Source organism: Oncorhynchus kisutch, unplaced genomic scaffold (assembly GCF_002021735.2).
Source record: "Oncorhynchus kisutch isolate 150728-3 unplaced genomic scaffold, Okis_V2 Okis03b-Okis08b_hom, whole genome shotgun sequence".
Lineage (NCBI taxonomy): Eukaryota > Metazoa > Chordata > Actinopteri > Salmoniformes > Salmonidae > Oncorhynchus > Oncorhynchus kisutch.
In genome coordinates this window covers 5965453-5978899 of record NW_022261980.1, presented here as the reverse complement: position 1 = coordinate 5978899, position 13447 = coordinate 5965453, and the positions used below count along the sequence as shown (strand labels likewise).

General features: G+C 45.0%; 1 protein-coding gene across 5 annotated transcripts in view; it reads left to right on the top strand.

Moving 5' to 3' along the window:
- Nucleotides 1–6370, top strand: part of elp4 (elongator acetyltransferase complex subunit 4) — a 115980-nt gene extending 109610 nt beyond the window's left edge. For 4 of the 5 annotated variants that reach the window (XM_031812340.1, XM_031812338.1, XM_031812336.1 and 1 more), the window contains exon 10: nucleotides 3947–6370. In XM_031812340.1, coding sequence (XP_031668200.1) covers nucleotides 3947–4078 — 132 coding nt within the window. In that variant the 3' untranslated portion in view covers nucleotides 4079–6370. The remainder of the gene's footprint in view (nucleotides 1–3946) is intronic. The other variant, XM_031812337.1, reaches the window with a different exon arrangement.
- The last annotated feature ends 7077 nt before the right edge of the window (nucleotides 6371–13447 follow it).

Below are 13447 nucleotides of genomic sequence, written 5' to 3'. Positions count from 1 at the left end.
CTCTCACCATTCCTGTAGACACTACCGGTAGGCATCGTCTGTCCTTACCCTCTCTCACCATTCCTATAGGCACCTCCGGTAGGAATCGTCTGTCCTTACCCTCTCTCACCATTCCTGTAGGCACTACCGGTAGGCATCGTCTGTCCTTACCCTCTCTCACCATTCCTGTAGGCACTACCGGTAGTAATCGTCTGTCCTTACCCTCTCTCACCATTCCTGTAGGCACCTCCGGTAGGCATCGTCTGTCCTTACCCTCTCTCACTATTCCTGTAGACACTACCGGTAGGCATCGTCTGTCCTTACCCTCTCTCACCATTCCTGTAGGCACTACCGGTAGGAATCGTCTGTCCTTACCCTCTCTCACCATTCCTGTAGACACTACCGGTAGGCATCGTCTGTCCTTACCCTCTCTCACCATTCCTGTAGACACTACCGGTAGGCATCGTCTGTCCTTACCCTCTCTCACCATTCCTGTAGACACTACCGGTAGGCATCGTCTGTCCTTACCCTCTCTCACCATTCCTGTAGACACTACCGGTAGGCATCGTCTGTCCTTACCCTCTCTCACCATTCCTGTAGGCACTACCGGTAGTAATCGTCTGTCCTTACCCTCTCTCACCATTCCTGTACGCACTACCGGTAGTAATCGTCTGTCCTTACCCTCTCTCACCATTCCTGTCGGCACTACCGGTAGTAATCGTCTGTCCTTACCCTCTCTCACCATTCCTGTAGGCACTACCGGTAGTAATCGTCTGTCCTTACCCTCTCTCACCATTCCTGTAGGCACTACCGGTAGTAATCGTCTGTCCTTACCCTCTCTCACCATTCCTGTAGACACTACCGGTAGGCATCGTCTGTCCTTACCCTCTCTCACCATTCCTGTAGACACTACCGGTAGTAATCGTCTGTCCTTACCCTCTCTCACCATTCCTGTAGACACTACCGGTAGGCATCGTCTGTCCTTACCCTCTGTCACCTTAGGTTAAGCATGGTCTTAACAACATCCTCTCTAGACTTTAGCATCTCCAGATGAACCTCTTGCTCCTCATCTATATTCTCTAGGCTCAACCAGGCTTTACCTGCCCATAGATCACCTCTGGGCTCTGATTCCTCCTGTTTCCTGCTGCTGCCTGTCAGACACGTAGGTCATTGGTATGGTGTATCTTTATGGTCTGACATACTTCACCCTGACAACACAGGGGAGACATGTTCACTGGACAGGAGAGGTTTCAGTTGTCCATGTGACAGACTGACTGCTGACCTAGGAGCTGCTGGAGGGGCTTGAGAATCCCTTTAAATCCAATTTAATTCAAAACTGCATTTGGGAGACCTCAATACCCTTTACAATAGACATTTAGAAAGGAAATAAAACATTTCAGTACAAACTTTGTTGAATGCAACAGCAATGGTACCAGCTTGTTAGAAGTTCTATTAAAAAGAGCCATATCAGATCAACTGTAAATCCCCAATCTAGAAGCCCTGATAATGCTGTAGCCAAGTGGAATGTGCAGGTCCACCCCCAGAGGCTTTGTGGAGTGGGACATCATCTCCTCATGTAGGGATGCTGTTATCCCTGTACCCAAACACATAGTCATTAGAGGACAGATGAGGATCTCTGGGAGGAGAGGGGCTCTCCTTAAGCTGCATGGCTGGAGGGGGTGAGGGTCGCGCAGGCACAGGGGGTTAAGAGAGATGGGTGGAGGTGTGGACCACTGGGTTTCGGATGTCTAGTAGATTCCACCTGAGGTAAATTATAGGGGTTTAGGTTCTACTGGGCAGAGCAGAACACTGCCATCCCACACATTTCCTCACCATACAGTACACACACTCATTTCCCCAATACACATAAACTCTGTTAACACACACACACACAATCTTAATTTAGAGAGATCCTCGCTTACAGCCCAGAGATACTCAGAAGCAGCCTCTGTCCGTAAACACTCCACCCCACATACACACACTGGGCCGACTCATCGCCTCCACTGGGCCGACTCATCGCCTCCACTGGGCCGACTCATCGCCTCCACTGGGCCGACTCATCGCCTCCTGAAGGGCCGTTAACGGCCACTCTTATGACCCCTCGGGAGGACCAGGGCAGCCCCTCTTAGCCTGTTGAGTTGTTAGCGTTGAGGCTTTACATCAGTAGGCCACATTAGCCTAGCGTCTTTGTGTTGTTATGACCCTCCGAGAGGACCAGGGCAGCCCCTCTTAGCCTGTTGAGTTGTTAGCGTTGAGGCTTTACGTCAGTAGGCCACATTAGCCTAGCGTCTTTGTGTTGTTATGACCCTCCGAGAGGACCAGGGCAGCCCCTCTTAGCCTGTTGAGTTGTTAGCGTGTTAGCGTTGAGGCTTTACGTCAGTAGGCCACATTAGCCTAGCGTCTTTGTGTTGTTATGGCACTCCGAGAGGACCAGGGCAGCCCCTCTTAGCCTGTTGAGTTGTTAGCGTGTTAGCGTTGAGGCTTTACGTCAGTAGGCCACATTAGCCTAGCGTCTTTGTGTTGTTATGACCCTCCGAGAGGACCAGGGCAGCCCCTCTTAGCCTGTTGAGTTGTTAGCGTGTTAGCGTTGAGGCTTTACGTCAGTAGGCCACATTAGCCTAGCGTCTTTGTGTTGTTATGACCCTCCGTGAGGACCAGGGCAGCCCCTCTTAGCCTGTTGAGTTGTTAGCGTGTTAGCGTTGAGGCTTTACGTCAGTAGGCCACATTAGCCTAGCGTCTTTGTGTTGTTATGACCCTCCGAGAGGACCAGGGCAGCCCCTCTTAGCCTGTTGAGTTGTTAGCGTTGAGGCTTTACATCAGTAGCCTAGTGTCTTTGTGTTGTTATGTTGGCACAGAGCAGCTCCAGAGATTAGTCCTGCTGGGGAACAAGTTACTCTTGCTGCTAAAGAGCTTGATTCTAATGACTCCGGTATTAGCCCTAGTCAAGTGTGTTTCACACACACACACACAAACACTCTCCACACAGATTCTCAAACTCGTACAATCTCATGCATACACATTACTCTATGCACACCTTGACAAAGCACACACACACCGTGTCCCCTCTGAGCTGTCACAGAGCTAAATCTCTCTGAGGTATTTAGCGACACGCTAGCAGGTTTCCTCCACACTGGCCGTGCTGAGCAGAAGGGAGTCCTAAAGCAGCTGAAACCACTTACACCAGAGCTCTCAACCCTGTTCCTGGAGAGAGACCCTCCTGGAGCTTTTCTCTCCAACCAGCTAGTTATTAGAATCAGATGTGCTAGATTAGGTTTGTAGAAACAACCTGCAGGACGGTAGCTCTCCAGGAACAGCGTTAGAGAGCTCTGATTTACACCCAACATGGGCTCTCTGTGACCACATCATCACTGGAGTGGAGAGTGCCACTGTTTCTGTTGATGTGTTTCTGTCAACAAATTAAATAATGTCTCTCCCTCTTTTTTTCCCCTCCATCTCCCCTCTCACTTTTTTGCTCTCTCTCTCTCCCCTCCCCTCTCTCTCTCTCCCCTTTCCTCTTTCTCTCCCCCTCCCCTCTCTCTCGCTCTCTCTCTCTCTCCCCTTGCCTCTTTCTCTCCCCACTCCCCTCTCTATCTATCTCTCTCTCTCTCTCTCTCTCTCTCTCTCTCTCTCTCTCTCTCTCTCTCTCTCTCTCTCTCTCTCTCCCCTCCCCTCTCTCTCTCTCCCCTTTCCTCTTTCTCTCCCCCCTCCCCTCTCTCTCGCTCTCTCTCTCTCTCCCCTTGCCTCTTTCTCTCCCCACTCCTCTCTCTCTCTCTCTCTCTCTCTCTCTCTCTCTCTCTCTCTCTCTCTCTCCCCTTGCCTCTTTCTCTCCCCACTCCCCTCTCTCTCTCTCTCTCTCTCTCTCTCTCTCTCTCTCTCTCTCTCTCTCTCTCTCTCCCCACTCCCCTCTCTCTCTCTCTCCCCTTTTCTCTTTCTCTCCCCCCTCCTCTCTCTCTCTCTCTGTGTTCAGAGACTACATCTGCCTCCAGACCTGTCAGAGACAGTGAGTCGTGTGAGCCGGGGAGAGCTGACAGGGACAGCCATTCTGGGCTCCTCAGGCTGTGGCTCCGGCTCCACTGGCAACAGACATCTGGACTTCTAGAACCCCCCTCACCATTATCACCACTGGCAACAGACATCTGGACTTCTAGAATCCCCTCACCATTATCACCGCTGGCAACAGACATCTGGACTTCTAGAACCCCCCTCACCATTATCACCACTGGCAACAGACATCTGGACTTCTAGAACCCCCTCACCATTATCACCGCTGGCAACAAACACCTGGACTTCTAGAACCCCCTCACCATTATCACCGCTGGCAACAAACACCTGGACTTCTAGAACCCCCTCACCATTATCACCACTGGCAACAAACACCTGGACTTCTAGAACCCCCTCACCATTATCACCGCTGGCAACAAACATCTGGACTTCTAGAACCCCCTCACCATTATCACCGCTGGCAACAGACATCTGGACTTCTAGAACCCCCCTCACCATTATCACCACTGGCAACAGACATCTGGACTTCTAGAATCCCCTCACCATTATCACCGCTGGCAACAGACATCTGGACTTCTAGAACCCCCCTCACCATTATCACCACTGGCAACAGACATCTGGACTTCTAGAACCCCCCTCAACATTATCACCACTGGCAACAGACATCTGGACTTCTAGAACCCCCCTCAACATTATCACCACTGGCAACAGACATCTGGACTTCTAGAATCCCCTCACCATTATCACCGCTGGCAACAGACATCTGGACTTCTAGAACCCCCCTCACCATTATCACCGCTGGCAACAGTCATCTGGACTTCTAGAACCCCCCTCACCATTATCACCGCTGGCAACAAACACCTGGACTTCTAGAACCCCCCTCACCATTATCACCGCTGGCAACAGTCATCTGGACTTCTAGAACCCCCCTCACCATTATCACCGCTGGCAACAAACACCTGGACTTCTAGAACCCCCTCACCATTATCACCGCTGGCAACAAACACCTGGACTTCTAGAACCCCCTCACCATTATCACCGCTGGCAACAAACACCTGGACTTCTAGAACCCCCTCACCATTATCACCGCTGGCAACAAACACCTGGACTTCTAGAACCCCCTCACCATTATCACCGCTGGCAACAAACACCTGGACTTCTAGAACCCCCTCACCATTATCACCGCTGGCAACAAACATCTGGACTTCTAGAACCCCCTCACCATTATCACCGCTGGCAACAAACATCTGGACTTCTAGAACCCCCTCACCATTATCACCGCTGGCAACAAACACCTGGACTTCTAGAACCCCCTCACCATTATCACCGCTGGCAACAAACATCTGGACTTCTAGAACCCCCTCACCATTATCACCGCTGGCAACAAACACCTGGACTTCTAGAACCCCCTCACCATTATCACCGCTGGCAACAAACATCTGGACTTCTAGAACCCCCTCACCATTATCACCGCTGGCAACAAACATCTGGACTTCTAGAACCCCCTCACCATTATCACCGCTGGCAACAAACACCTGGACTTCTAGAACCCCCTCACCATTATCACCGCTGGCAACAAACATCTGGACTTCTAGAACCCCCTCACCATTATCACCGCTGGCAACAAACACCTGGACTTCTAGAACCCCCTCACCATTATCACCGCTGGCAACAAACATCTGGACTTCTAGAACCCCCTCACCATTATCACCGCTGGCAACAAACATCTGGACATCTAGAACCCCCCTCACCACATTGTCAACTGTTTCCCTGCCAACCGTTATCTCCCGCCAATCTTTTCCCTTCAACTGTCCAAGTGGCCTAGCAGCCTCCTTCCTTTACTAGGACACTTTGACATTTGATATTTTAGTAAATGCTATTGTCTAGAGCGACTTACAATAGGTGTATTGAAGTAAGGAGCCAGCGACACTCCATCCAAGCCCCTCTATGTAACTCTGTCATCTTGTTGTGACTGGGCCTTTCTCAGGGAGAGAGAGAGAGAAGGTGGGGGGATCATTTCAACGGGATATCTGTAATGAAACACAAGATACACCTTTCTGCTATTTCACTATTCTGCTATTTCCTCATCCTGCTATTTCCTCATCCTGCTATTTCACCATCCTGCTATTTCACCATCCTGCTATTTCATCATCCTGCTATTTCACCATCCTGCTATTTCACCTTTCTGCTATTTCACCATCCTGCTATTTCACCTTTCTGCTATTTCACCATCCTGCTATTTCACCTTTCTGCTATTTCACCATCCTGCTATTTCACCTTTCTGCTATTTCACCATCCTGCTATTTCACCTTTCTGCTATTTCACCATTCAATCAAAGGAATCTTGAAAATATGTTTTTTGATAAGTTGAATAAATGTGTATAAATCTATATCTCCATGTTTCATAGCCTGTTTTCTAGCTTATTTAGAACTTTGGAGGTTTCTATCGTAACACCCATATTCTCCACAGATCTTTTCTGTCTGGCTTGTTCCCTAGTAATGGTTGTGGTGAGCATTTGGATAGGGCAAGCTGATCCTAGATCTGTTGTTAGGGGCAACCAGGAGTAAAGGGTTGGATGTGGGCGCAGGCTTCACAGCTCATCAGGTCTGTTATCTGGATGGGCGGCTCTGCTATGACAAGACCAAAACAACAAATGAGGTCAGATGGTGACATGGAGAAAGACTGAATATACAGCATGTAAAATGAAACATGTCCCTGTGTTTCTCTTCTGTGGTTGGTGTGGATGTGTTGCTTTATGAGGTAGGTGTGTGTGTGTGTGTGTGTGTGTGTGTGTGTGTGTGTGTGTGTGTGTGTGTGTGTGTGTGTGTGTGTGTGTGTGTGTGTGTGTGTGTGTGTGTGTGTGTGTGTGTGTGTGTGTGTGTGTGTGTACGTACGTACATTTCCCCCAAGCAATTCACATTTACTGGTGTAAGGTCACTAGGTCATTCTTTAAAGATCAAGCTATGACTTCATACAAGGTGGTCAGAGATTTGTGACGCAATAAATATGATGTATGGCCTCTGGAGTGTTTGGTAAAAGAGATTTTGTAGATGTGAAGTTTTTTGAAAGGCTATCGATAGCAGCAATGGGACCCGGAGGTCTTCTATTGCAATTAATCTAAAATATTAAACTAAGCTTGTTGTTTGGGTCCGTCTGTAACATGCACACATGTTGTCCCAGCTCATATTTCAGTTGACACAACCTTATTTGACTCCAGGGGAACTTGTATTGGTAATGTAGAAATGGTGAGCCCTGCATTATGCATCCTAGGGGTTACGTAAATCTCCTTGTGGAGGGGGGAGAGGCTGAAATCGTCTGGCTCTGCCTGCGTACATTTACTTTAATGCACGCAACTATAGTTCTCTGTGTGAAGTAACTACAGTGTCTCATTCTAGGTGCCCTACTTAAGTCACATGACTGTGTTCCTGTACTGTAATCCCGGGGTGAGACTAACTACTTTAAAATGAATACAACCAAATGGAAAGTGTGGGAATGATCATGGACTTACATTCACACAGATTCTTGATTGTGTCCAGCTCACTAATAATCACCCAAATGAAAGCTAGACAGTCAGGCAGCATCAAACATTTAAGAAAAAGATGGATAGAGGAATATTTATGTGCCAATTTTAACAGCGAGGAAATATAACACATATTCACTGTGGACCTCTGGACCTTGTGGACGACCAAATGGGAAATATATCACATATTCACTGTGGACCTCTGGACCTTGTGGACGACCAAATGGGAAATATATCACATATTCACTGTGTCCCTCTGGACCTTGTGGACGACCAAATGGGAAATATAACACATATTCACTGTGGACCTCTGGACCTTGTGGACGACCAAATGGGAAATATATCACATATTCACTGTGGACCTCTGGACCTTGTGGACGACCAAATGGGAAATATATCACATATTCACTGTGTCCCTCTGGACCTTGTGGACGACCAAATGGGAAATATATCACATATTCACTGTGGACCTCTGGACCTTGTGGACGACCAAATGGGAAATATATCACATATTCACTGTGGACCTCTGGACCTTGTGGACGACCAAATGGGAAATATATCACATATTCACTGTGGACCTCTGGACCTTGTGGACGACCAAATGGGAAATATATCACATATTCACTGTGGACCTCTGGACCTTGTGGACGACCAAATGGGAAATATATCACATATTCACTGTGGACCTCTGGATCTTGTGGACGACCAAATGGGAAATATATCACATATTCACTGTGTCCCTCTGGACCTTGTGGACGACCAAATGGGAAATATATCACATATTCACTGTGGACCTCTGGACCTTGTGGACGACCAAATGGGAAATATATCACATATTCACTGTGGACCTCTGGACCTTGTGGACGACCAAATGGGAAATATATCACATATTCACTGTGTCCCTCTGGACCTTGTGGACGACCAAATGGGAAATATATCACATATTCACTGTGGACCTCTGGACCTTGTGGACGACCAAATGGGAAATATATCACATATTCACTGTGGACCTCTGGACCTTGTGGACGACCAAATGGGAAATATATCACATATTCACTGTGGACCTCTGGACCTTGTGGACGACCAAATGGGAAATATATCACATATTCACTGTGGACCTCTGGACCTTGTGGACGACCAAATGGGAAATATATCACATATTCACTGTGGACCTCTGGACCTTGTGGACGACCAAATGGGAAATATATCACATATTCACTGTGGACCTCTGGACCTTGTGGACGACCAAATGGGAAATATATCACATATTCACTGTGTCCCTCTGGACCTTGTGGACGACCAAATGGGAAATATAAGGTGTTGTTAAATAATATATATTTATTTCACCTTTATTTAACCAGGTCGGCCAGTTGAGAACAAGTTCTCATTTACAACTGTGACCTGGCCAAGATAAAGAAAAGCAGTTCGACACAAACAACAGAGTTCCACATGAGATAAACAAACATACAGTGTAGTAAGATTAGGGAGGTAAGGCAATAAATAGGCCATAGAGGCTAAATATAAGGTGTTGTAAAATATGTGGTATGAAATATAAGGTGATATTAAATATAAGGTGATATTAAATATAAGGTGATGTTAAATATAAGGTGATGTTAAATATAAGGTGTTAAATATAAGGTGATGTTAAGTATAAGGTGTTAAATATAAGGTGATGTTAAGTATAAGGTGATGTTAAGTATAAGGTGATGTTAAGTATAAGGTGATGTTAAGTATAAGGTGATGTTAAATATAAGGTGATGTTAAATATAAGGTGATGTTAAGTATAAGGTGTTAAATATAAGGTGATGTTAAATATAAGGTGATGTTAAATATAAGGTGATGTTAAATATAAGGTGATGTTAAGTATAAGGTGTTAATATAAGGTGATGTTAAGTATAAGGTGTTAAATATAAGGTGATGTTAAGTATAAGGTGTTAAATATAAGGTGATGTTAAATATAAGGTGTTAAATATAAGGTGATGTTAAATATAAGGTGATGTTAAGTATAAGGTGATGTTAAGTATAAGGTGTTAAATATAAGGTGATGTTAAGTATAAGGTGATGTTAAGTATAAGGTGATGTTAAGTATAAGGTGATGTTAAGTATAAGGTGATGTTAAGTATAAGGTGATGTTAAGTAAGGTGATGTTAAGTATAAGGTGATGTTAAGTATAAGGTGATGTTAAGTATAAGGTGATGTTAAGTATAAGGTGATTAAGTATAGGTGATGTTAAATATAAGGTGTTGTTAAATATAAGGTGATGTTAAATATAAGGTGTTGTTAAATATAAGGTGTTGTTAAGTATAAGGTGATGTTAAGTATAAGGTGATGTTAAGTATAAGGTGATGTTAAATATAAGGTGATGTTAAGTATAAGGTGTTAAGTATAAGGTGATGTTAAGTATAAGGTGTTAAGTATAAGGTGATCTAAATTGCCTTAAAATCTAAGAAATGTAAGCTGACGTGTAATGTCATGTTACCTGGTATCTCCTATCTGGGTGGAGTTCTAATGAACACATATATAGGCTTGTGTTGTGTTGTCCATTTCAGGTCGTCCAACCTTTCCCTTTGTTCACACAGTATCTTTCTCAAACAGGTCAAGTTGTGATTCATGCATCACCTCCTTGGATCCCCCTCCTCCTCCCTGTCGTCTTATTGGTCGAGACAGCTTCTTTTTTCTCTTTCTCACTTCAGTGTGTTCAACATGTCAACATGGTGTGCCCCCTCCTCGTCTGTCCTCTAGTCGACTACAACAAGTGTTGTTGACACGGTCCCTCTTCAGTTCCTTCTCTGTTGACTTTACAGGGTAACTTTGGAGGCTCATAGGGGGTTCAATTATATGGTGCTGCAGGATATACAGGAGGCTCATAGGGGGTTCAATTATATGGTGCTGCAGGATATACAGGAGGCTCATAGGGGGCTCAATTATATGGTGCTGCAGGATATACAGGAGGCTCATAGGGGATTCAATTATATGGTGCTGCAAGGATATACAGGAGGCTCATAGGGGGTTCAATTATATAGTGCTGCAGGATATACAGGAGGCTCATAGGGGGTTCAATTATATGGTGCTGCAAGGATATACAGGAGGCTCATAGGGGGTTCAATTATATGGTGCTGCAGGATATACAGGAAGCTCATAGGGGGTTCAATTATATGGTGCTGCAGGATATACAGGAGGCTCATAGGGGGTTTAATTATATGATGCTGCTCCATATGCAGGAGGCTCATAGGGGGGTAAATTAAATAGTGCTAATGGACATGCAGGAGGCTCATAGGGGGTTAAATTAAATAGTTTTAATGAGAATGCATATGCTAGGTGCTCATGAATTAGATATTCATATGGTGTTCCTATATTCGATAGTGATGGGAAAACAATGGAGTGCTTTTATCATAGAATACTGTACAGAACACACTGCAGAGACGTCCGGCTTTCAGAGAGAGAGAGAGAGTCCTTAAGTCTGAGTGGTACTGCTCCATTGAAAGTGACTGATCCGGTTGACACCTCTGAATGGGTGAGAGTCTGCTTATGTTCGCCGTTGTGTGTGTGCAGACCAACTCCCTACAAACAAGCCACGGTCGTTGTGTCACTGCTCAAACATAGATGGACCAAAGATGGCAGAGGAAAAGGTACATTTTATCACTTCTATCAGAACAAGAATTTTGCTCCTCCCGCAATAACATCTGCTAAATATGTGTATGTGGCCAATGATATTTTATTTGACTTGGCCCTGTTTGAATGGTGACTCACGCTCTTACATGGACCATGTGACTGTTTATAATTGATGCTTTTTTTCTTTTTGCATGTTACTGTACCTGTATCGCTCAATCCTCATCCCTCTTGTCTGCTCTCTCTCTCGCCTGTAAATATGGAGGTTTTTCTCTCTGTCAATGCAGCTGTCTAAAGTGTTCTGTCTCCCTCCTTTCTCACGACATCCCTGCTCCAGCCTGGTGTTGAAGAGTGGCAAACGTATTGTGTTGTAATAGTTTGCATAAAGAACTGAACAATGGTTTGAATAGAGAGACCGTCTCCCCTTCCCCCCACAAAACTCTGTTATTAACATTACCTTCATTTGCTTCTATTGGTCTTCAACAAGAGTTTGTTCTGAAATCACTGATGTGGTGTGTAATGTACAGCTCTGCAGCAGGTAGCCTAGCGGTTAGAGCGATAGGCCAGTAACCGAAAGGTTGTTAGTTCGAATATCCGAGCCGACAAGGTGAAAAATCTGTCGATGTGCCCTTGAGCAAGGCACTTAATCCTAATTTGCTCCAAGGGCACCATACAACTATGGGTGACCGTGTAAAACGACACATTTCACTGCACCTACCGAGTGTAAGTGACAATAAAAACAGTCTTTTATTTTCTCTAACAGTTTCTCACAGCAGGGGAATAATCCTGCAGTAACAGGAAATGTGAATTATTATGTGGATTGTAATTCATGGACATTTTTGTATGGATTGATACATTTTTCGTACAGTGGAAATTACAAACTTGAAAAGCCTTTTAAAACTTAAATACAGAAGTTTAATTTCCTGCGACAAATAGAACACCTGCATGTCCTGTTAGTGTTAGAGCAAACACAACCCAACTATAACTCCCAGGTGATACCTGACCTAGCTCTCTCCAGGTCCCCCTCCCCCTCCAGCTATTCCCATCCCTCTCAACACACAGACACACACAACCCCCTGCTGTGGCAGCAAGTGAAGCAAAATAACTCATTCTGCCACACAATCTCTCCTCTGCCTCACTCTGAGTATTCCTAGTTTTCCTCCCTCTCCTCCTCTCTGTATCCCTCCTTTTCCCTACCATTGTTGCAACTCTATCAAAACAAGGGGTGTTGAATTGAGTGACCTTTTCCATTGTTGCGTGTTGTTAAACTGTGTGGTCTGTGTGTAGCCGGTGAGGGCCATGCATCACATAGGATAGGGCTGGGCTGTTTGGAAGACATATCAGGTTGGAACTGGCCCCACTTTGGTTTGTTTGTATGGAAATTCTCTATCAACTCATTTGTAGTTGAGTGGTACAACAAATAAGCTTTGTACCATTCAAAATGGGCTGTGGTAATATGTTGTGTAGCTATTCTCACCTGGTGCATCGTTTTTCATGTTGGCTAAATAATTAATAACAGGAAAAAACCTTTCACTATATTTACTGTACAAAATTGTTTTTTTTTATAGTTTTCACAAAATACATTTAGAAAGCTCCATTTTAAATCAAATTAAATTTAAATATTTAAGAGACAGTTTAGACGTTTCATCTCAAAAGCATTTCTCAGACGTAGACCCTGTATACGTGTCCACGTTCTATGTACACATATTTGAAAAACAACGCAGAACTCAAAAAAGCATGACAGACGACGCTAGAAAACACCACACGTCTTCAATTATAAATAAGGACTGCTCGATTAGTCCACAGTCACCCATGGTCTTCAATTATAAATAAGGACTGCTCGATTAGTCCGCAGTCACCCATGGTCTTCAATTATAAATAAGGACTGCTCGATTAGTCCGCAGTCACCCATGGTCTTCAATTATAAATAAGGACTGCTCGATTGGTCCGCAGTCACCCATGGTCTTCAATTATAAATAAGGACTGCTCGATTGGTCCACAGTCACCCATGGTCTTCAATTATAAATAAGGACTGCTCGATTAGTCCACAGTCACCCATGGTCTTCAATTATAAATAAGGACTGCTCGATTAGTCCACAGTCACCCATGGTCTTCAATTATAAATAAGGACTGCTCGATTAGTCCACAGTCACCCATGGTCTTCAATTATAAATAAGGACTGCTCGATTAGTCCACAGTCACCCATGGTCTTCAATTATAAATAAGGACTGCTCGATTAGTCCACAGTCACCCATGGTCTTCAATTATAAATAAGGACTGCTCGATTAGTCCACAGTCACCCATGGTCTTCAATTATAAATAAGGACTGCTCGATTG